Source organism: Pelmatolapia mariae, linkage group LG8 (assembly GCF_036321145.2).
Source record: "Pelmatolapia mariae isolate MD_Pm_ZW linkage group LG8, Pm_UMD_F_2, whole genome shotgun sequence".
NCBI lineage: Eukaryota > Metazoa > Chordata > Actinopteri > Cichliformes > Cichlidae > Pelmatolapia > Pelmatolapia mariae.
In genome coordinates this window covers 3,650,832-3,675,496 of record NC_086234.1, presented here as the reverse complement: position 1 = coordinate 3,675,496, position 24,665 = coordinate 3,650,832, and the positions used below count along the sequence as shown (strand labels likewise).

The 24,665-nt window shown below is 41.0% G+C and overlaps 1 protein-coding gene across 1 annotated transcript in view; it reads left to right on the top strand.

Moving 5' to 3' along the window:
- The first annotated feature begins 3,231 nt into the window (after positions 1–3,231).
- Positions 3,232–24,665, top strand: part of aatkb (apoptosis-associated tyrosine kinase b) — a 76,495-nt gene continuing 55,061 nt past the window's right edge. Inside the window, exon 1 of the mRNA XM_063482452.1 lies at positions 3,232–3,868. Within this exon, the coding sequence (XP_063338522.1) occupies positions 3,787–3,868 (82 nt within the window). The 5' untranslated portion in view covers positions 3,232–3,786. The remainder of the gene's footprint in view (positions 3,869–24,665) is intronic.

Here is a 24,665-nt window from a genome sequence, read left to right as displayed (position 1 = left end):
GTTAAGTAAGAGGAAAGCACTGTCTTCTCTGCTGGCATTTCAGAAATCCATCTTATCCTCTCCTTTCTGTTTCCAGGGAAACCGCAGACATGCAACACAATGTATCAGTGAGTTGAATATGACGTGATGAGACAGTGAAACAAGAGGAAGAGGAGGAGGTGGAGGAGAAGTGAAAAGACTTAGAAGGAATATTCCTGTCAGAGAAATCAAATATCCAAAAATAGGAAAATATAGACTCTTCTTCATCTTCCACATGCCGTCCTCTCCTCGCCTTCCTCTGCTTTCACTGTCTCGGTACACAGGTACACACGTACACACAGAGAAATCACATCTAGTACTTTATAAAATACCAATAAACTTATAGATCTAACTTAATTTAAAGGCTATAGAAAGTCAGTTCTTCAGCAAATATCCTTTTTAAGCCCCCACAGATTAATTTTTGCACAATATTAATTTACCACCATCAACACAGTCTGGACTGGTAGACCGAGGTGGGGCACTAGAGAAGGTACTTGTTCTTCACCCCCTGACTGTCTACTTAGGCATATGGCCTTAGTTGAAGCTCCTTTGGGAGGATGGGGTATCAGGTCCGCTGTCAGGGACTGTTTGGTGCCTGTATAGCTGCAGGGAGATCAGGGTTTGGATTGTCAGTAATAGGCCACACTCATTGTCGGTGGTTGCTGGACTCTGCCAGAGCTGCCCTGTGTTTATAACTTTTGATGGACAGAATTTTGAGATACTACCAAGAGCCAGTGGGCGTCCAGTTTGGTAGCCTGATCTGTTGTGCTGAAGAGAGAACTGAGTGTGAAGGCCAAGCTGCTGATTTACATCCCCACTCTCATCTGTGACCACAAGCTGTGTGTAGTGACTAGAAGAATGAGAATGAGCTTCTTCTGAAGGCTGTCTGTACTCAGAGATGGGATCATGAGCTCAGGCATTCAGGAAGGGCTCAGAGCAAAGCCGCTGATCCTCCACAGCTACAGAACCCAGCTGAGGATATGTACTTTTGAGACATGCTGTAAGAGAGAGAGGAATGTTTGAGTATGACCTCCACAGTAAACCTCAACTGAAAGCCCAAGGAAACAATATGTTTGACTGAACCCACGTCATTATCGTAAAGCCTCCAGTACAATTTCACAGACTTAACAAATGTATGCTGTTCATTCTCAAAGTGCACAGGTGTGACTTTGGTTATAGCTTTGGGGCATGTTCTTGACCCTAAAGCACTAAAACTGAACCTGGTTCTAAATATGCACCTGAGGTACTTTTACTATGTTGTTTGTTTATTGTAGGATTTACTTTTTTAAATTATTCGGTCTATCTCTGCCTGCCTATCTAGGTGTCAGCTATCTAAATATCAGCTAACAGATATAAAGCATGAAACAGATACCTCACCCAGCCTGTGCTACAAAATAGTTTCAATCAGTTTCTGCTCAATTAAATAAAAATAAAAGAGTAATGTATTTTTCTACAGGTGTGGTTACTTAACCTTAACATTGATTAAAAACCCAGCATGATAAGAGGTGATTAAAATAGTCTTCACCTTAGGAAATGTGCTTTTTGCCTGCTTGAGGGGCACTTTCACTCTTGATGCTTGAGTATGTTTTGCAGCTAATGTTTTTTGCACACCAGTAAAACTGTGAATGCAGGACTCTCATGCATTAGAGGTTTTTATATAAAACATCTCAGTGCTTCAGTGGGCATTATAACAGGGTTAGGGTTAGACTATTTTGGGATCTGCAGAACAAAGAAGAATGTAAGATGAAAATGGCCCTTCAGGACATACCGGCTGCAAAGTAATCTGATCAGTGAGGAAACCCACAGACAGCTGAAAGGGCAACAAGAGGGAAATAAAATGCAGGCATGAAAGAAAGCTTTTAGAAATGAGCATTTGTTGAGATGTATTTCTCCTTTAATCAGGCCCCTTAATGTCTCAAGACTTCATCATCCCAACAGAGCACTTTGCTCTCACACTGCAGCCTTACCTGAGTTTCTAAAAGTAGAATGACAGGCTGAGGCTTCAGGTCTGGATTCAGGAGACGGGCACAAACTCTGGATCAGGTGAGCGTGTTGTGCTGCTATAGTCTCAAGCTGTTCGGTAACATGCACTCATGCACTGAGTACTTGTGTTTTGTCTTCCTTTACTCCCTTTCCTCTTCTTATTTCCCCTCACCATCTAGCTAGCCCCTGTTGGAGGCCTCTTCCTGTTAAAAGGGAGTTCTTTCTTCCCACTGTTGTCAAGTGTTTTCTCATAGGAGATCATCTGATTTTTATATTTTCTCTAACAGTCTTTACCTTACTATACAGAGCACTTTGAGGTGAGTGTTGTTGTGAACATGTATAGTTTTGAATGAAACTGAATTGAATTTGTCACCCAGAAACAATTCTTACTTACACAGCACTGATGATTTTCATTTTGCTCTCTGTGTTTCTGGCACTTCAAGTAGGGATATTCACCAGGACTAGATATCTATTAATAATAAACTATATATTGCATAACAATTCATCCATGCAACAAAGAGCAGGGTGCACAGCTACAGTGATAGAAAACCTGACAGAGAGTTTGTGTTTGTGCTTTGAGCCATTATATTTATCCCTTTTCTTTCTTTGGCAGCTCAGCCTGTGACATCTCTGTGGCCCAGCGTGGGTGAAGCATTACAATCATAGTAAGGATGTAAGATACACAAGGAAAAAAAAAGTTAACTCCCTCTGGTGCAAGGAATCCAATCTGATGAGAGGAGAGGAGGATGGGGGGATTGGCTGAGGCTGAATGCTGTGGAGTGGGGGGAGGGGGCCTCATCCAACATGTATGAACAGCAGGATTAGAGCGGGGATAGTCCTGAGAGCCAAGTCCTGCTGTGTGCCTTTCTCCTGCATTACATCACAGCCTGTTCATGGGAGATTTTCTAAATGGCTATCATTTTACTCATCCATGGAAAGACACTGCTGCGGGCTCTGTTTCTACAAGCATAACACAAATATAGTAACACCATAGAAGAAAAAATAGAAATGAAGGTGCGGCCTTTACGTCAGTAATGGCAAATTGTCTTTTTAGCAGGAAAAACAAATGTTTCTCGCTGCTGATCTTTCACTTCAGTACTGTATATGTCAGTCAGCTGAACTTGCTCAAGCAGCACAGTAGCCTATCCACAATCTCCCTAGCCCACCTCCCCCCTTTTTGCAGACAGGGCGCAAAAACGCTCCATAAATTCTCTTTGGGTGCATTACCGAGCAAGATGGCGCTCTCGCTGTCAGCACCTCGGATAGCTCCGGCAGCTCTGACAGAAAACTGAACGTTTTTCCCGTTTTTATTTATTTTGCAGAGGTGTCATCGTGTGAGATGTTCGCTGGGAGCTCTCAGGTGATGTGAACGGCATCCAGGTGTCGGGAAACTGAGCAGCCAAAAAAGAAAGAAGAAAAGAAAAGGAGAGCCACAATCCACAAATCAGGATCAAGTTAACAGGACTTTTGCAGAGGTGAAGGAAAAACTAGATTTTGGAGGTCGGGAGAATTTTTATTATTATTTTATTTTATTTATTTATTTATTTTTTTAAAAAGCCCTCAGATTGTGGTGACTTTATATTGAAGGAGGACTGCGTCTCTGCCCGCATCTGTCTTAAATCACACCGATAAGAGGAGGCATGGAGGGGCGCGTTGCGAAATGGCATGGGTCCGCTTCGGAAGGGAGAAATGAAGCCATGCTCGAGAAATAGTGTCGCCTAATTTGCTTTCCTCCGAGTCCTGCATTTGCTTTCTCTTTCGGTCATTGCCACGCCGGCTGTGAAGATGCTGGCTCTCCTGATGATGATGATGATGTCTTCAGGGTTTTTCAGCCCCGGCTTTGCTCTCAGCTCCCATTTCAGCTCAGGTGAGCCGACGCAGACACTGTGCTTTTATTTAAGAATGCTCCTTAAAGCACTGACAAAGCGAGCACATGTTATCATTGCTGAATGCACATCATTATATTCTATAGAAACGATGTGATATCCCCACCTGCGATTGTATGTCCTTGCACTGGGAGGGAAAAAGCGATTTAATGAGAAATTGTGGCTTCAGCGTGTAAACGATGCCTATTTTTAAAACCTCTAGACACACAGCTCTAATATTTGCCTCCATCCAAAACCTCAGGACAGCTGAACAGTTCAAAGGTGCTCTGGGTGGAAAGGTGAAAGGGGGTAGGGAAGTTGAAAGGTGAAAAGCAATTGTGGGAGCTGAGGAGCAGAGGCTTCCTCCTAATTGGAGCAGGGAGAGGAGGAGTAGGCTAGCTGGACTTATCCAATTAATGCTGACAAAGGAGAGGATTATGGGAGACAATGAACGGAGGCAGATTACCTCACATAACGATGAAATAATCAGAAATCACCGGAAACCAAAATGCTTCCTTTTTTATGATTCAGCGTAAGCAACTGCTGGCCTGTCATTTAGGTGGTTTCTATGGCAACCAGGAGGCCGCATTCTGTAGCATTCCCATTTGTTTTCTGTCCACCTGTGAATAATACATGAACGTATTCCTACAGTCTACAACAGCACTTTCAGTTTTTGGACCGCTTTTTTGAACATAAAGCCTTCTGTGAGCCATAAAACCCACACGTCTAATGCGCATGTCTGTTGTCTTCCCTTTGCTATTCGCCAAATATGCTTAAGTGCATCCCCGCCGCCTTCCTTGCAGTGGCTACAATGGTTTCATAATGCCCTCCTGCCCTTTTCAAAACACATTATCTGAATTGCATAAATCCCTCTTCCCCCATTCCAACATTTAGCCTCTGCAGCATTCGGTTTGTACCAGGTCACTAAATGAGAAAACAACTCTGTATTGTCAGAGTCCCATTTGCTCAAGAATATGAGTCATGACCTGTTTGTGTGTTGTGCCTATAAAAGTGTTGAATTTAATGCTTATATTTTGAGTTGTCAGTTGTGATGCAAATGCATCTTCCCCATATGGTTTTATAATTTAGAGTGCTATGTTGTGTGTATAAAAACGTCTGCTGGAGCTGACCGAGGTGTATCAGACTCTCTCATGTGGTATCAACATATAGAAACAAAGCTGGCCCAGGAGCCAGAACCCAAAGTAACTACTTTGCAAAGTATATATAGAGAAGTGATGACATTAATTACTCAAAATTTTCAAGAAAAAGAAACCGCTTCTGCTTTTGGTTGGGATGCTACTGTTAAAAAGGAGTGAAAACAATGGATAATTAGAAATATTTCTACAGCAGACGGTTTGAATCATAGAGACGTAAAAAAGATTTTTTGTTTAGCTGCAGAAACTCTACATTTCTAAGTTCTCTCACAATTAAAAGCATACTTTTAAAATTGCACTTATCCCAGACTATTTATCATGTGTATTGTAGTGTATACACAATATATTGTATTTGACTTGGACCTGTGCTGTCAGCTTCTTTTAAAAAGAAAATCTTGGCTATAGGTGAATTTGATTGGCCTTAAATGTAAATACTTGCAAATTGGGTTACTGCTCTAGTGTACCTTGTATCAGTTTGAGCTGCATTTAAATGGCCTGCATTTGTATAGCGCTTTTCTAGTCCATAGGACCCCAAAGCGCTTTCAGTCATTCACCCATTCACACACTGGCGATAGCAAGCTACATTGTAGCCACAGCTGCCCTGGGGCGCACTGACAGAGGCGAGGCTGCCGGACACAGGCGCCACCGGGCCCTCTGACCACCACCAGTAGGCAAACATAGGGTTAGTATCTTGCCCAAGGATATTTGGCATGCAGCCAGGATGCAGCCTGGGATCGAACCACCGACCTTCTGATTAGTGGCTGACCTGCTCTGCCACCTGAGCTACAGCCACCCACATTTATGTAGCACATGGATTAAAGTGAGTTTGACATCCCTTCTCTAAAATAATGTCAAAGGAAAACTGAGAGATTTTTCAACCTATAGGCCAATTTGTCATATAGATTTGGGAAATGCTGACTCTCAATAATTTATAGTAAATCTACCTGTCTTTACCTCAGAGGTACAGACTGTATATTAAAGATGGACTTGGCCCACTGGTTTTAGATTCTGGGTTTTGAAGCATTTTAGCAGCTGCTGTTTTAGGGGGCCTCATCCAATTTTTTATGTCTTGATAGATTAGCTGTTGTGTTCCTTTTTGCTTTTCCTTTTCTTTGCATAATGTTTCAAATGCAGTTAAAAATTTAGCTTTTTTTTTTTTTTAAATAAGGGAAAAATCAAGAGTAAATCAGCATGTAAGATTTACAGAGTCTTAACAGTTTTAAACCAAAACCATACGTTGTCGGTTCCTAACCAAATAAAACAAATTTATTGATCCTTATTGTTTAGGAATGAGGATGGGAGGGTTAGCTAGTGGAGGGTGGCAACTGCAGAAGCTGCCTGATGTAGCTGAGAAATAGAAATGTCAAAGCAAATATGATTATAGAAGGACAAAGTGAAAGAGAGAAGGCTCTCCCTGTGATGACCGTTGTGTAAGAGGGCGGATACAGGGATGACATCACAGCCCAGTAAAGGCAGGGCTTGATGATGATGGTGTGGGTGATTTTTACTGGCAGCGCTGGCTCGTTTCCCGGGCCCCAGGTTATCCATTTCATATTTCTCAGTGGGCTCTTGGCTACGCATACAGCAGCACGCTCTAATTACATGGACACAAAACAGAAGGGGAAGCAGGACACGGCGTGTTTGAAACCCCCAGCAGACCTTCATCTCTACAGGCTATCACTAAACAACCAGGTCGAGCTGCTGGAGGACGCAGGCAGGGAGCCAGAGGAGCAGGTAAAACCCAGTTGAGAGGGGTTGTTGACTCGAAGATGTATGACAGGAGTTGGTCGAGAAGGGTGTGTGTTGATCTTTGATCTTCACACTGAGGAAAAAACTAGGTTGCATCCAAAAATCAGGGATTAAATGTGATTGAGCAGCTGATGTTGAAGCTTTGATGGAAGAGGAAGCTCAAACTGGTGGCAACCTACAGAAGTGCAAGGTACAAAGCTATGATTATAATTTAAATTCATGCCATTTACAGCAATTGAAAAGCCTCTAAAAGCTTTCTCCTCTGATCTGCACCTTAAAACCTCCTGTTAGGAACAGCTCTCCAATACTCACACTGATGTGAAGAGATGAAAGGACTGTGGCACTCTTAAATTGTGAGTCTTTGCAAGCAGAAGCTGCTTTTTTTCCAGTTGTGTTTTCAGTTTCTGCAGCTTGTTAAAAAAATCATTTCTGTACTGAAAGACCCGGAGTGTCTTAAGTGAGGCTGCAGCAAACATGCCTCTGATTACTAATAGCTTTTGCACTCAGAGAGAGCTTCTTTGTGTTTGTGCGTGCATGTGTGTGTTTGTCTGAAGAATAATCGCTTCTGATTGCACACAAACTATTTTTCTAGACGGAAACAAACAGCCTCCTACGCGTGTCTCCACCTTGGTTCAAATTAAGATCCAGCTGTTGTGATTTAAGGTGAATTCCTGTCAAACTCTACTTGTTTTAAAAATTCTTGAGTTGCATTAGTCGAAAAGCACAAACGTGCTCTCAGCACTGATACGTTAATAGCTCGATGCAACATAAAGATGCCATCAGTGAATCGACCAGCATGTCCAGCCAGGCTGTTTACCATTGTCTGAACCCTGAATCCTTGAATTTTTACCATGGTGTCTTCTAAACACTGTACATCTGAAATATGTCCAACATATTGTGGACATTGCATTATAACTGCTGAACCTGCTGCACAGTTAAGCTTCTGTACCTTAGAAGACTTTGAAAAAAGAGCACAAAAGGTTAAGATCTGGCAGTCTCTCACATCTAAAGACAGCGCTGCATAAGCCAGAGTTTTTAGTTATAGACTATAAGATTTTGCAAAGACTGTGGATCAGTGTCTCAAACACTGCAACCAGAATCTTATAGGGATTATTTCACGTCTTTCTCAGTAGGCCTGTGCTACAGATCTGCAGGATCTTGGGTTTAGCGAGGGAATTTCAGATTTAACCCAGGGTTATTTATTTATTTACTTATTTTTTTTTAGAATTAGGAAGGTGCTCATTTCTTAACAGGCTGCATTCACAATGGTAACAAATGCTGCAGACCTAACTGGCCCCAGAGCAGGTTCAAAATAAGAGACTGGTCAGTTAAATGGAAAATGAGATTGTCTGATGTCTGTGTTTTTCTCATGAGAATTCAGTCATGAAAAAAAAAAAAGATTTTTAGGACAAGCTCTATTCTTTGCCAGCTTTCCTGCTTCTGCAAACAATTGTAGCCACATTGCATTATTTTACAAGCCTTAGTATGATTCCATAATCCTAAAACATGATTCTAAGCTGTGCGTGTAGCAGGCAGAATGTGGACCCACATGCAAGACTCGGGATGCAGGAACAAATTCAAAAGGCATCTTTAATGCTGTTACCTGCAATAATAAAAAGCATACATGAATAGAGGGCAAGAGCTGGGAAACAAAAGAGTGGAAAACATGGATTCAGAAAACACACACACCATGAGAGAGGACACAACAACAGACAAGGGGAGACTCAGACAATAAATATACATCGGGTAATAAAGAGAGAAGAATCAGCTACAAAATACAGCGGGAACAAATCAGGAATAACAGGAAAGGGGAGGTTACACTCAACACAATGCACAAAAGAAAAAGAGACTACCAAAATAAAACAGGAAATATAAGTAACACAGAGATGGAGGAACAGAATCTTCAACAAAACCAAAGGAAGGAACAAAATGCATAAAACAACAAAAATGTCAAATAACAACAGAAGACTAAAGCCTGCTTATAATCCCTTCACAACAACAGATGTGTAATCCACCAAAACTCAAAACCCCGGATCCAAGACCCAGGGACCGTGACAAAAGGAAAAGCTTAATTTAAGTAAAACCTTAATTTAATTATAGTCAGATCCTCTCTTGCCTTAAGGATCGGGTAGTGATACAGATAAGTCTGTTAGCTTACACGGCCAGCTTTCTTTTCTGGCATTTATGCAGCACTTCTCCAGCCTTACTGACCACCAAAACCACTTAAAGTGCACAAGGATTCATAGCGCGCACGCACGCACGCACGCACGCACGCACGCACGCACGCACGCACGCACGCACGCACGCACGCACGCACGCACGCACGCACGCACGCACGCACTGCTGGATGAATGCAGCAGCTCTGTTGAAGTATGGCACGTTTTATTGTTTAACCGCCTCAGAGTTGCTTTTAATTTCTCAAATATTTTCACTCCTCTGCCTCTTTTATGTGAGAGCAGTGGGTTGACTTATCACCCTGATCACCAGCTTCTTGTGGAGGTATCTTGGCATGTTGGACTTGCTCTGTGGCTTTTGACCACAGCTGTGCTTGTTTGTGTGAGAAACAACACTGCACAAAGTGGACACGACACTGGGTGAGAGAACAAAGAGAGTGCTCCTGTTGGTTGTTGATGGTGTTTGCCTGATGATAATAAAACTTAAGATGGGTTTGATTTTCTCAGAATGTTAAAATGAAGTTTTATGATCTCTTAATGCCAAAAATGTGAGATGATAGGATGAAATATTTGGAGAAGTTGTTCAAAGTAAGGGCTCGGATAATTCAGTGACTGCAGGAACATCAGGAGCCAAAAGTCTGTTTAATGTGCTTTAGTTTTCTCACATAACAAATTAGAGCAGAACAGAAAGTTAAACATTCATCCCTTTGGATTTGGGCGTGTGTCATACCAGCTGTGTGTAAAAAGAGCTGTGATGATTTTAACGTCTCGTGGCGATTCAAAGGCAAACTCAATGAAATAATAATGAAATGTAATTCTTCATTGATCCTTGTGGGGAAATTCTCTTGTCTTTCTGCATGGTGGCCAGGGTCACCCGTAACACAGCAGCATAATAGACTCATCAGGGTCCACTTCAGCTTCCTGCCTCTCTGCTGCCATACAGAGATGGTCCAGCATGAGGCTCTGTGTTGGCCAGCAGTGTGATTGCTGCTCTGTAAATGAAGTGGGATTCATCTTAGTTCATGGGTGTGTGGGAGGTGGGACCACCTACTACTGAGCTGAAACCACATTTAATTAAAAAAGTGTCACGGTCCACGCAGAAGCTCTTTTTCCACACAGGAGCACTGCTTTAAAATGACCTCCTGTCGAATATCAGTGTTTCCAAAACCACGGTGACTTTGATTTATATTAGTAGGTATTCAGTGTTTTTTGTAGCTGCCTAACGTTCAGTTTTTATACGCATGGCTGGGTCTATGTGCATCTATGTGTTGGCTCTGTGACAGACTAGTGGTTAGCCCAGGTTGTACTATCCCAGTGAGCATATAGAGCAATACACGCTGTATTGTACCTGTTTAATTTTTTGCATTTTTACACTTTCAGTCCAGTAGAAGTCAGAGCTACGTATTCACAGTTACAGAAGATGCCCCCACTGATCACTAAGGCAATCCAAAGAGCTTTAGCAGCAGTTGGCATGAGCTAGTCACTAACCTTGCTCACAGAAAACAGGCTGATTACAGCTGATTACAGTGATCAGCTTCTCCTTTATTTTGATGTTGGACGACAGGTTGCACACACATCCACCTGCTCTCTCGTTTATATAACAGACTCAACGGTAAAACAGTGCATAAGCCCTAATGATGATGATAATGGATCACTAGAGCTTTAATTTTTACCACAACGGGAGTGTTTCACCTCCTGATCCTCTCATTGATTGTTTCTGTAGATATTTCTACACAGCTGGAGAGTTTTAGGTTCATTTCTGCTCTGATTTCAGATGCAGCGGTGCCCTTGAGCAAGGTTTATTATCCTGCGACTTCCATCTTACCCTGTTCTGTGTCTGACTAATGGGATGGATGATGGAGTGTGACACCCATCGCCTTTTTAGATCTCTTCTGTGCTTTCGCTCTAGCTCTGTGCCTGGATCCATGTCTCTGCAGGCCCTGATCAGGTCCACTGAATTTCACAGTTGATCAGAGAGATTCTGGTGTTGTTGACTAAATACACAGCAAGCCTGATGGGTGTTTTGGCCTCAGAGGCAGCTGAAATAAAAGTTATGTTGCCTTCCTGTCATACAGCATGTGGGATGTTTTAGCACTATGGGCAGCTCCTGATATGAAAACAAACGAGGCCCTGAGTTGAAGAACAGAAGGAAGTTTTGTTTTTCATTTTTCTGGCCTAAAAACTGAAAGTGCAAATCCATTATTGATCTTGAAAACATCTCCCAGCGAGGCATAATTAGCAAGTCTTCTGGGGTATTTCAGTATTTCAGAGATGACCTATTTGGGAAAGTCCAGTTTAGCCACAGAGCACAAAAGGGAATTTTCAAACTCAATGAACCTTTTTCTTGCAAACAAACATGCGGGCACAAAGTGTCTCTCGCTCAGCTCTCCCCTCTTATTGTGGCACATGCCCTGGTATTGATCTGTTATGTCCAAGTAAAATGTATGAGTTTTTACAAGCATGTGTATTTGGCATTGGATTATATTTAGAAGAAAAATTATATTTAGATGCACAATATTAAAGCAATGCGCCTAACCCAAAATACAAGCTGCAGAGCACATCTTGCCAGCATGTCCATGAATGAAAAATAAACTATACAGTTAAATACTGAAAAAGTGAATCAAGAGGCACTTGTAAACTTCTCAGAATAGTTTTTTTTTAAAAAAGGTTTTAGATTAAATATGTTTCAGCTTAAATAGCTGAATCAGGTCATTAATATTTCAAGTAACCTGAGCAAAAACTGCCACGCAGGTTAGAGAGGAAGCTGGACTGCTTCATACACATGAACACGCACCAGGCTCCTCATGTTGAAAATTTTATATAACACATTTTATACACAGCAAAACAAACAAAAATGCCCACTATTGCCTCAGTACATTTTTTTTGTCTAGCAACACCCGTGCTATCAACAAAAGGAAATGTGTGCGTTCCTAGAGCCTAAAAATGGGAAACGCATTTCCCTTTTCCAAAAATATTCTGAAAATGTAATTTCTTAATAAAATTCAAATCCTGTGTGCACCGCCATGTTTGCTTGCTCGAGTCCATCTCGCTGACTGTTGCTGGTGCATTGCTGCATTTCTTGGCATTTTTTGCTCACCAACTGTCGATTAGCAGAATAGTGTGAAAGTGTTGGCAGGAAAGTAGCTGCATGCACATTTGGGCCTCCCATCAATGTGCTAGTAGAGCAAGAGTGAAACCAAATGGGACCAACTGCTCAAAATATTATTCTAAAGAACTGCTGTGGTCAAAAGAGACATTCATGTTAAGAATGCATATAGATGATAAACCTTGTATTGAAATGTAAAATTACAAGCATGTTGGTTACTTGATGCATCGCTCCAACCTCTAGGCTGTGGCTTTAATCGCACCTCCAAGTTTTCCCAGTGCTTTTATTCTGAAAAGGAGCAACAATGTGGTCTAACAGGCAGCCATCTCTGGAGTGCAGCTGTAGTTACGGTTGAGCCTGTGCACATCAGGATTAAAAAAACAAGCCTAAAAAAGCAATTTGTCCTCCGGATGAAACCATGCTGTCTATTATTTCTTTTATGACTTTGTCTGTCTGTGCAATCATGAGTGTACTGCAGGAATAATTCCATTTCCTAGTCTCTTTTTAGCCTCTCAGTCGTGGCATTAATGGCAAATTGACTTGCTATAAAGTGAAACATCCAGTTATCGTCTTTGCCCTGTTTAGTCTATTTGCACAAGAGAGGCTGATCACTACACTACACAGTCAGCACATGAATGGAGCCCTACACTGACTGATTGGAGACTTTTTGCAGATTCAATCAATACACGAAGATGCTGATTGCTTTTAATCCTCGTCTTGTCTGCCGCTATATGTAGTTTCCTTTATCTTCCTCGAGCCTTTCTTCTTAATGTCTGTCTGTACCCACATCTCTAAATCTATCAATCTCCTCCTCGCTATGAATTGTTTAATGGAAGCCCTCACAGTCCGCGCAGTATCACAGCAGGCTGCTAAGCTAGTTATTTAGAAGGATTCGTCATTGGCCAAGCTTAGCTGGCTGAGCAATGGGGTGACTGGTTTTCAGACTCCAAGTGCATCCTAATGCAGAGAGAGATGAAGAGGGTGTCAGCAGAGGAATAAACATGAGACAGAAAGATGAAATCAGCATGTCAGTGAAAGAACTGGGCAGACTGCGATACAGATGTAAAGCTCTGTGTCGGCCAGGACACCTAATGTGTTACTGTGGTTTTAATCACTACAGGTGGCTGGCAAGGTTTTAGTAAATGTCTTACATTGAAATGCAGATAATTCAAAGAGCCATAAGAACTACACTATGTCAGTGCAGAGCGCTGCAGGGACGGCATTTCTGTAGGTCAAACTGGAATTTAGAAAAATTGGATTTTGGACGTGTGGTTGAGGCAGACAATGTTGATACAATAATGTTGACAAACTGAATTATTATTCTTTTTAAGCATCGATTTTCTAACAGAGAGAGAATTCAATTTATTTTATTTTATAGATTAAAATGTGAAAATGTCTTAAGCTGCAGTTAACCACAGAAATGTATCTAAAAGTTATTTCACAATTTACACTCTTAAAATTATGAAAGCCTTGTTTCCCTAAGTCACTGCAGTGGAATTCCTTCTTCTGAATCACAAGGGCAATTATTATTATTACTATTAGACAGCAGTATAGCCTTTTCATGCTTATTTATCTTAATTACTTGCTTTTATGCTGGTGATCATGTATTTTATTTGTAAACCAACTGGTCTTATAAAGTGCTCTTCAGCTCTCAGGGCATTTTCTACAACACGTCATTTTTTACTCACATGTTCATGCAAACACTTGTTTCTATGTCAAAGTGTGTTCTATCTATTATTCTACTCCAACACACTGGATACTTTGGCAGACTGAAGCAACCAGACCGCCCGCTCTACCTCCTGAGCCACCTGGTTAGCACTTAGATTGCCATGGTTACTATTTTATAAGAGCCCAATTTGCCAACAACTTTTCCTAAACATAACAGTTCATTTTATGGCGTAAATCTAACCAAGCACCTCTTAGTACCTAAATTGAACCAGAGAGTGAAAGTAAATGTAAAATGCAAGCAAATGAGGATATAACTAGTACACTCAAAACACACAGAGTTACTAAACAACTGCTTTAAGATCTCTTGCTTTGTTTGTGTAGTAAGTAAAACAGTCAAACAAACCGATCAATTTACAGTCAAAATAGTTATAAACCAAACCCAAGAGAAGAAAATGAAAAAACAAGAAAGGAAAATGGTTGAAGTCCTTTTGTTATGGTTTCATGTGGACATTTTCAAACTACAAAGTTGCTGGTTTGTCGGTTTCAGGGTGAAGGTTGTTCTGTTTGTTTCCTTCTAACATGGCTGCCATGGAGAAAAAGAAAACAATGTCAGTGACCACTTGTTCACAAAGCCTTTATTGCTGCACAGATCAGAGGATCATTAGCTGACCTGAGCACCAGGCTCCTCATCAATTCTTTTCAAGGCACCGTTGAAACCACCCACACACTTTCTGTTGTAATTAAGACTTCTATTAATGAACCTTATCAGTTATAATTTTGTGACACCAGGCTTGTACCATGCCACAGCTATTTAGGATGCACACACAATGTGTGCAGGTAACACACTCGTTTGCGCTCCACGCTTCGGATGTGGCCAGGTGTTGAAACAGAAGCAGTCAACAGGAAAATGACACAACTCCTTTGTCTTTCTGTCCCTTGTTGTTCCATTTCGAGCTCCGCAGCTCTTCATCAAACGAGACAGAAAAACAATCGCAGTAAAAATAAAGAAAGGAAGCAGATAGGTGAAAAATTAAAGCAAAAAACCAACATAGGCATCTATCTTTGTCTTACAAAGAGAGCTCTTATGTAAGACCACAGAAATAATGACTGCAAACTTTAAAATTTAATGAAACGGTCCACTTAAAATCATCTGACGTCTTCTTGAGAGATGCGGTTTCTGATTGTCTTTGCAAATATGTAACCTTAAAAACATTTAAGTGAGGTCGAGGTAATTATGTCTCCCTTCCAATATCTGCATACCAGCCTGCCCTTTGTCACAGCAGGCCATCCTGTGTGTGCTACCAGAGACACAAAACTAGAGAAGGAAACATCTGTAAAGCACTTTCTGCAGTATCAACCTCAGATGCAGTGAGAGCAGAAACCACAAATGAGTGAATCATCCATTTTACCAACTCCATAGCATCCTTCATCTTATCTTTACAGCTGCATGATGCTCTTCAGGGAATTTAGTGAGTAAAAAACTGATATGGGATATGCCCATACCAGAAATCACATATGATTTATTCTCCTTGTTGTGCATGAGTCAGCTTTTTCATTGCCTAGAGGGACTTTTTGTTTTTTTGTTTTTTTTTTAAAAAGGACTTGTGCTACAGACGCTAGCGTCTTTCTTATCACGAGGAATCAGTATCAGTTAAAATAATACAAATCTAAGTTACAGGCCATCATTCATTTGTCCTAAACAGTTATCAAAGCATAAACGTACTCAAGCAGATCACATTTTAGCCCCAGCTGAATTGGTTAACCTTAAAAACATTTAAGTGAGGTTGAGGTTATTTAGTCTCCCTCCTAATCTGTATACCAGCCTATCCAGGGAGAGAAACCTGCAACCTGTTACCAGATTAGCTTATTATTGCATCACACGTTCCTCTTAATTTTCATATTGAAACATAATCAGCCTTATATGGTGTTACAGCACTACTGTGGTGAATATTTGGTGCACATGCATACTTTTTAGAGTTTATGAAATAATTTGGTTCACAGCAGGTTTTCATTAGTGCTGGTTTAGCTCAGTGGTTGAGCAGCAGCAACATGCTTCAAGCCTAAATGGAGTGGTCTGGGTACAACTCCTTCCCCCACTCTCTTTCTCCTTTTCATGACTCCTTCACAATAAGAACAATCTCATAGGTTATCAGTGAAACCTTGACCTCCTTCATGGCTCCTTCTTTGCTCCTCTCACCACTAGAAGTCAGTGCCCCCTGGCTTTGAACGAAACAACTAGTGGTGCCTCACACAACACCTAGAATTCTTTATAATCTTCAGAAAATATAGTATGTAAATGAGCCCTTATCAAAAATACCTAAAGATGTTACTTTACAACAACAACAGATTATTAATAAAATTAAAAATAAACGTCTGTGGGAGAATTTTGAAATACAGGGTCATTAAAAAGCTTTTTAGCTAGAGGTTCATGACCATTTCATCTGTATGATCTGTCTCTCTGCTCATAGCAAAGGTGGCTCTGAGCAGAGAGATGGGGCTATTAATTTATTCATAAAGTGAATTAGCACACTGACACCCCCCCCCCCCCCCCCCCCAACCCAACAACAACTTAATTTCGGGGCAAAGTTCAAAGGTATTGAAGCAGTTTTGATTAGATTGATATGGTTTGTATGAGATTTGATTATATATGTGCAGTTTTTGTGTCCCTGTGAGCACTGAGTGCCACAGGATGAGTCTTCTAACCCTGAAATAAGTTGCCTTGCATTAATCAGACTCATGTAATAAAGTCGGTGGCTAAAATGAGCTTCAGACACTTCTACATTGTGTCTTACAATATAAATAAGTTGATAGCATCCATCCATTCTCTTCCACTTATCCAATTCAGAGTCATGGGTGGGCTGGAGCCTATCCCATAGGGCGAGGTACACCCGGGACAGGTCGCCAATCTGCCACAGAGCTAACATGAAGAAACAGACAACTGTTCACACTTAAATCCAAACCTATGGCCAGTTTATCACCAGTTAACCAAACACAGTAACTGCATATCTTTAGACATGGAAGCTGATACCCCCTCATGGACTCTGGAAATGCCCCAGAGGAGGCAGTTGTCAGGATTTATCCAGAGCTGTTATTCAGCATCATGCTGACCAGAGGAGCTTATTCTTTGGAAAATCAAAAGCAGGTTTAGTTCATTTATAGTTAGCCTTTTACTTCTCGGGATTCAATTTAACCTTCAAATGCCAAACTGTTATTTCCCCCAGTCCCTCTGGCTTGTCATTAAGGGAAACACAGATTGTGTAACTACCTACAAAACAAAGTAATCCCTGCAAGGCCATAGAAAGTAATGTTGGCGCTCTCTGCCATTCTTTTAGTCTTAAAATGACCAAATAACTGTCTGAAGGCATTTCAAAGATTGCTTCTGAGTGATAAGACTTCCTTCTTAAAGGACTTTTGATGAAGTTAAACCACTGAGCAGCAAAAAAGCCTGCTTCACTCCACGTGTGAGACCTGCTCTAGAACATGGAGGACTTATTTATGTCATTTTGTTCTTCCTGAAGGGTCCACTTTGACACATGGTAGGTCTGCATGGCAGTTGACCTGTGAGGTCAGCGCCACTGACCACCCACACAGCCTTTTAAACCGCCATCTGCATCAGTAGCTGTTAGACTGCAGATACTCCATCAAACCATCTCCATGGAAACACATCTTCCTGGCTCAGCACTGCCATTCATCACAGGTTAATTCAGCGTTTTCAGAGCCCTTTTTACCAATCAGCATCTGAGAAAGAGAGAAAAGAGAGAGAGAGACTTTTTATTCTATCTATAAATCTGTATCTGCTTGCTCTCTCACTCACATTTGCTCCTGAGTAGTTTGCACGTGAGCCGACAGCCGCCACACGTGAAGGCGTCGCACTTGGAGGAGTTTGGCTGTTCATGTTATGATAAGGAGTGACAATGAGGAGTGAAGGATGCTAATTTACATATACATTCATTACACATTCATAAAGCATCTGAGCAGTGGCAGTAAGCTTGTCTGTACACAGAGTATTAATTTCAACCTGAATAGAGACTAAAAGAAAAAGAGCATCTGTGTAGTTGCTGTGTGGGTGGATGTGTTAGCGTTCGCATTTTGTGTGACAGCATTTGCTCCAATTCATGGTGTTTTGGCCGTTGCCCCTTCCTCTTCTCAGTCACAGATGAGCTCATCCAATATTTAGAACATCAGCGACTTCAGTGTGGATCAGTATTCCCTGATCGCAGCCACGCATGGCCGAGTCTGGAGCCAGCAGTCCCTGAGATACACGGCACACCTTTGATTTCATTTTCCTCTTTCACTTTACCCCAGTAGTGGTAAGATAAGCTGAAAACAATGCAATGGAATAAAGAGAAGAAAATGGCAGGTAGAGGAGAGGAAAAAGAAGCGGTTCAGAGAAATGTAAGTAATGAGTGAGGACCGAGCGAGCCATGAATTGGAAAGTGCCTACATCAGCTACAGATGAGTCATTCCTCAGCAAAAACTGAAGTCTGAGTCTATTGTCTAGTCTATGTTGAGTTACTATAGAATGAATGGGAGGCTATTTCAATAAATCAATAGGTAACTATAATAAATTTATTCATTTCTGTATTTCATAGTGAAACTTTGTACTTTTGAATGTGACAATATCAAATGCAGCAATAAAAAAGTAACGACCCAGCTCATTTCTTCCCATTCATGGCTCATTAAATAACATCAGGATGTCAGAGGCACTGTTGTCACTGCCCAGACACACTGGGTTATAGCAATAACGAGACGGGTTCCTGACACACAAGGTTAATGTTGTGAGGCCTGATTTATTTGTTCATTTTACTCAGATTCAAAGTCTTTTCAAAAGGCAACCAATTATTTTTCAGCACCTCGACCTACGTCAAGAAGACTTCAGAGCCTAAACCTAAGTGATGAGTAAACATGAATTTTCAATTCAATTCAATTTACTTCAATTCAATTTAAATAGTGCCAAGTTCCAACAATTGTTGCCACTGTTGCCAGGTGCTTCCCTATGAAGAAGCACCTGGCAACAGTGGGAAGGAAAAACTCCCTTTTAACAGGAAAATACCTTCCACAGATCCAGGCTCAGTAAGGGGCAGCCATCTGCCATGACGGGGGTGAAGGAAGGAAGATAGCACAACATATGAAGAGAGGCAGAAAGTAAAAGTAAGAAATAATTAAATGCAGTGTTGTATAAACACAGTGAGTGAAAAAGAAACACATTTCATGCCATAATAAGGATTGATCAAGGTAAACACATGTCTTTATCTGACATGAAAGGTTTTCACACCCTGGGATGAGAACACGTTGAATGATCAAGTTGTTTTGACGCACCTGCAGGATTTAAATTGAATACTATAAAGTGACATGAATAAAAAGCTTACAATGTGTGTCAAATATGGTTGTGCCATGCAGTTTATACTCAAACCAGTAATACCACAAAATGACTGCAATGAAGTTCCAACAAACCACCGAGAGACAAATATTCAAAAACAAACCCAAAATGAACAAAAGAAATTTAAAGAGACCACAGAGGCACAATTAAAGGGATGCAAAGGCACCAGAGCCATTGTTTATTAAGGATGTGTGGTTACTAGTTTGTGCTGCTCAGCCCTCAGTGGTGGTTTAGATCAGGAACAAGTTACATGAAGAAAGTCAATTCTGTCTCACAGATATTTATGAACTACCCCTCACTTAATTATTTATTCATAGTTTCGCTCCGTCTCCAAGTAACTCATCATTATCTGCTGTACTTGATTCTGTGTTATTCATGCACTTGTCCTTGGTGATGTGATAATTGGGAACTTTTTATTCTGATCTGCCCCTCAGTAACTCGTCAGTTATTTTTTTTTTTTGCACCATGTAATGATATCTCAAGTAAAAGGAATAAAGTAACCACTGCCTGACATGTGACAGAACTCGTCCTGATGAGAGACCTGTACGTACGCTATATTATTTACTGCCCCATGCTCTTCACATGGATATGAACTTGAACAACATCCCATTGTTAATCCACAGGGTTTGGCCAACATCCACATGTGATGTTGGCCAATTCTTTGTGGCTATAATAGCTTCATCTCCTCTGCTTTCCATGAGGGTTAGGACTGTTTATGGGAATTTTTGACCATTCTTGCAGAAGCACATTTGTAAAGTCAGACACTGATGTTGGATGAGAAGGTCTGGTGCACAGTATCCGCTCTAATTCATCCGTTCTATCAGATGGAGAACAAGACTTCAACACCAAACTGGCTCATCCATGGCTCATCTTTATGGACCTTGCTCTGCGTAGTGGTGCAGTCATGTTGGGAAAAGAAGAGGTTGGCTCTAAACTGTTCCCACAAAGTTGGGAGCATTAAGTTGTCCAAAATGCAGCATTAAGAGTTCCTTACACTGGAACTAAGAAGACGAGACTAACTCCTGAAAACAACTCCACACCATAATCCCCCCCTTCACTTGGATGCAGCTGGTTGCCATGGAAACCCATTCAATGAACCTCTTTATGCACAGCTCTTGAGGTAATCTGAAGGCTACATGAAGTTTGGAAATCTGTAGCGATTGTTTCTGCAGAAAGTTGGCGATGCATGCTCACTATGCACCTCACCGTCCACTTCCACTTTGCTATAATCTCAATAACAGTTGACTGAGGAATATTTAGTAGTGAGGAGAGTGAACTATTCTTTTACAAACGTTTGTAGAAGCAGTCTGCATACATGGGCACTTGATTTTATATACATGTGGACATGGAAGTGATTGAAACACCTGAATTCAATGGCTTGGGTAGGTGCCATATGTGTGTCTATTCACACATGCACTCACAAGGATGGACAGAGATAGCGGACTTACCTAAAGCCTTATCATACAAGTTCAGCTGGTCCATGTTTCATGTAACTGAGTTATATAAAGCTTCCTCTGCTCTCATAAAATACCATACCTGTTCTTATTCTAGTTCCAAACAGGAAGTTCTAATTCTGGTCCCATCTCTTTGTAAAAGCACTTTAAAGACATAATGTTCCCAGCCATCAACGCACTTCACAAGCTGCAACACACTAAAATGAGGCAGCCTGGTATACTAAAAACATTTCCATGGCAACCATGCTTGGAAACCTGCGCACAACGGGGGGGGCACTTTAGAGCGTGTCCGCTGCCTGTGATCACGCATAATCACGGCAGACGCATATCACAAACCCAGCCTGCATCTCTCATTAATACTTGAAAAGATGCTGCAGTCTGTGAGGAGACGCTCCACAGCCTCTGTGCTCTTTCAAAGTGAAGACACTTGATTAAGTAAAAGGTGCTTTTATGCAGATGTCCAAGAGAGAAGGAGAAAAATGCCACCACATTTAAACACTCCTGATGAATCGGAATTTGCAAGTCAGCTTTTTAACGTCTGCAGTAATGAGTGTCATATATTTAACTCTTGGATTCAAACCGATTGTTCTTTCCTTTTCTAAGAATTGTAATTTTCCTGACAGGAATTTCCTCATCTCCACTTTGTGTTTTTAGCCATTTGATTTCACTTTTTGTGTGCTTGCTTGTTGGTTTGCTTGTTTGTTTGACTGATTAAAGCAAAGGAAATCTATTTAAGAAATCAGAAAGCTTTACAACTCACGAAACTCGTTCGCATCTTATTACATAACCTTATTAGCATTTGGAACCCGTCCATCCATTTTCCTAATAGCTTATTCAGCTTTAGATTTGTGAGGGTGTTGGAGCCTATCCAAGCTGTCATTTGGAGAGTGTCAGGGTACATGTTGCCAGTCCATCACAGGGCGAACACACAGAGAGGCGGTTTAGGATGACCAGTTAACCCAGTGACTCTCAAACTGTGGAGCATACGCCTACTCCAGGTAAACCAGGTTTAAAAAACAAGAAGTGCAATGAAGCTGAATGAAAATGTTTTGAGGGAAAATAAACAAGCACTTGTGAAGGACTTGTGTTTGACAATGCTGTTCTACTGACCTCTTTTTTTCTATTTCTTTCTAGTTTATAATGATTGATGTGTCAGAACAAACAAACAAACACTGAATTAAGTTAAGATGTGTGTCTTTCAAAAACCCCAGAACGACCTTTGACTTTGAGTTGTTTGTTATTACAGCAGGATGAAAACTCAAGATTCCCGTGTTCACAGTGACCAGCCAGGCTAGCACAAGAAAATAACGCACAAAGGCAACGGATGCAGTACAATCTAAACGTGTAAAACCCTAAACTCAAAATTAAAGAAACAAATCAGAAGTGATCAACCTAAACTGAAGTGACATCAGTTCTGTAAATATCACATGTAGTCAAGGCTAAATAGTTTCTATCTATATGGAGGAATTAGCTTCCTGTTGTAAAAGGAAAACATTAAACAGTTAGCGCCATAATAAGTGACAAAAAACTGGAAAAATATAATAAAAGAACATGCTGTTATACTGCAAAAGTATTTTTTTCCTCATTGAAATAAAAATGCATCCTGCAGCACAAACTGTAACTTCCCCTGCTCTGCTGCTGGGTTTAAATTATTATTATTGCTTTAAAGTTATGAGTCAAATCTTCCAATTTGACTCCTAACGGGCAAATGGCATTTATAATGAAGTAGCAGCTGTAAAGGGAAGATGACTGTGAAGGAAGTTTGTAATGTACGTCCCATTTAAACATTTAATATAATCCTCTAAAGGAGATACAATTGTGACAGGCTACCCTGTGATGGAGTAGTTCACTGTAGTGTCATCAGGTGGTGCTTCCTTGTGCTGTATTTCCAACAACCACTGGTCTGCAGCACCATACAGTGGCTTCTTTGTGCTTTATTGTTTTTTATTTTACTGTCTCAGAGTGGACAGTTACATGGTTATGCAAGCTGAAGCACGAATATATGATAAATGTCAATAACGCTTTTTAAACCGCTTAAAAAAGTCACAACACACATCTGGCATAGATTAAGTTTCATTTGGCCACTAAAAAAATCCTTGTTACTCTTGTTTGGTCTCCACCAAATCCTAAGATAAAAATATCCTCCACCATGATGCTCACTGTTGCTGCTGTTTGGTGTTGAGTGTGTAGTTCTTGGTTAATCTTTTCATTTTTATCATTTAAAAAACTTCTGGTTGCAACATGTCATGAAAACCTAATGGAGCTGAGTGGGTACTGGTGTTATTAAATATTGTCGATATTACCTTTTCTAAAACTATAAAATATATTTATATAATAAATTATACGCTGTTTAACACCTGCAGGAATGCACCGCTGTAAACTTTGATATTTTTATATCTCACAGTAATATAAAATACCACTTTATAAATTTGAAGTATGCGTGTGTGTTATGTAATAGCCCCTGTGTGGCATCTGAGATGTGATGTCATATCTGAGCGCGTGCAGCAGCCGAGAGCAAGAAGAGGAGATTCATTCTGCTTCAGTGGCTTCTCATCCACACACAAGAGGAGATGGGGATGACAGGAAAGAGACAGAGAAGGGAGAAAAATCTGTGAGCGAGTGAGAGACGAAAAAGCAAACAGGGGAGTTTTTGGGAAGTGTAGGAAGGCTCCTGGGAGAGAATAGTGAGGAGGAAGGAGGAAGTCAGAGATTAAAGAAGTAGATGGAGGACCAGAGGAGTAAGTAGGCACAGAGGAATATGTGAAAGCCTCAGCTCCACAGCCTGTTATGATGGTTTTTATTTTCTCTGCTCCATTAAGTCTCACCAACTGTGATGATTCATCCACATAAGAACCACTAACAGCAGGACATGTTCATGCTCTGCTCACATGCTCACCAGAGTCGCTCAGGTGAACCATCTAATGTTCCAGCATGTTTCCGACGTTCCCGCGTACCACGGTTCAATTTACCAGACGTCTCGCTTCCCTTTTAATGGTGCCTGTGTGTGCATACATAACAGTCATCTACATGAAGCCTTGTTGTGTTTCCATGCTTCGCTGCACTCGGAGCTCAGCTGCACATGAACTGCACACTCCAAAGACCCATCGTGCCCTTCTGTGCTGCTCTCCAAGCTGCGAGGGCTTGATAAATGTCAGGATTTCACAACGTATCACACCGAATAATCTTCTCAAGTGAACATCTTGACAAATGAACTCAGTGAGGCTGTGTGCTGAATACTTATAAACAAATTAAATGCAAATCAGGAAAGAGACAGCGGTTCATTTTTTTTTTACTAAGATTCTCTGCGCCAGTCTTGGAGATGGTTCTTCAGCTAATTCTTTTTAATAGTAAAAAATGACTTTAGGGTTAATGTTCACTCTGGATCCATAATTCATCCATTTGCATTATGCTAAATCTAGTCCCTAAACTTGACCTCTCCACTGTGCTTGTGGTTTTGGAGCTTTTTTTTTTTAGAACATTTTAACTGAATTATGCATCAGATATGATGAGTGAAGCCCAGTATACTACTTAGTTACTTTTCAATAATTAGATAATCGGCTATGCATTGCACCTGCACGGTTTGTGAATCAGCTGGCATTAGCTGATAATTCACCGCTCCATCCTCTCATCAAATGAGAGAAAATGAACCTGGAGGCAGCCGAAAGGATTCCACTGAGGCTTCAAAATGCAAAATCCAGAATCAGAGGGTGCCATAACTCATCCACAGTTTGTGGTAATGGATGAATACTTGTGTGACTACTATGACATTTTTGTAACCCTAGCAACCTTGGTCCCTAACAGATTACCATGACTTGTCTTCAAAAACCTGCTAACTGACCACTGGGTGGCTCTGAAACCATCCAAGATGGCGATGGCAGAAACACTAATTTTGGGAATTCAGGAATCAGTGGGTGACATCATGGTGGCCACGTCCATCTTTACTGTCTATGGGTGAAGTTTTTCTTGGCACCAGTGGTTGGCAGGTGGCTTAGATACGAAAACCACTTAATTAGTTTACGAGTCATATTCTGATTTAAGTCAAAATAGACCTTTCAGTAATGTTAGAAGTCAAATTTCTCTCCATTTTGTTCCTTACCATGTGCCAGTGCTTTTC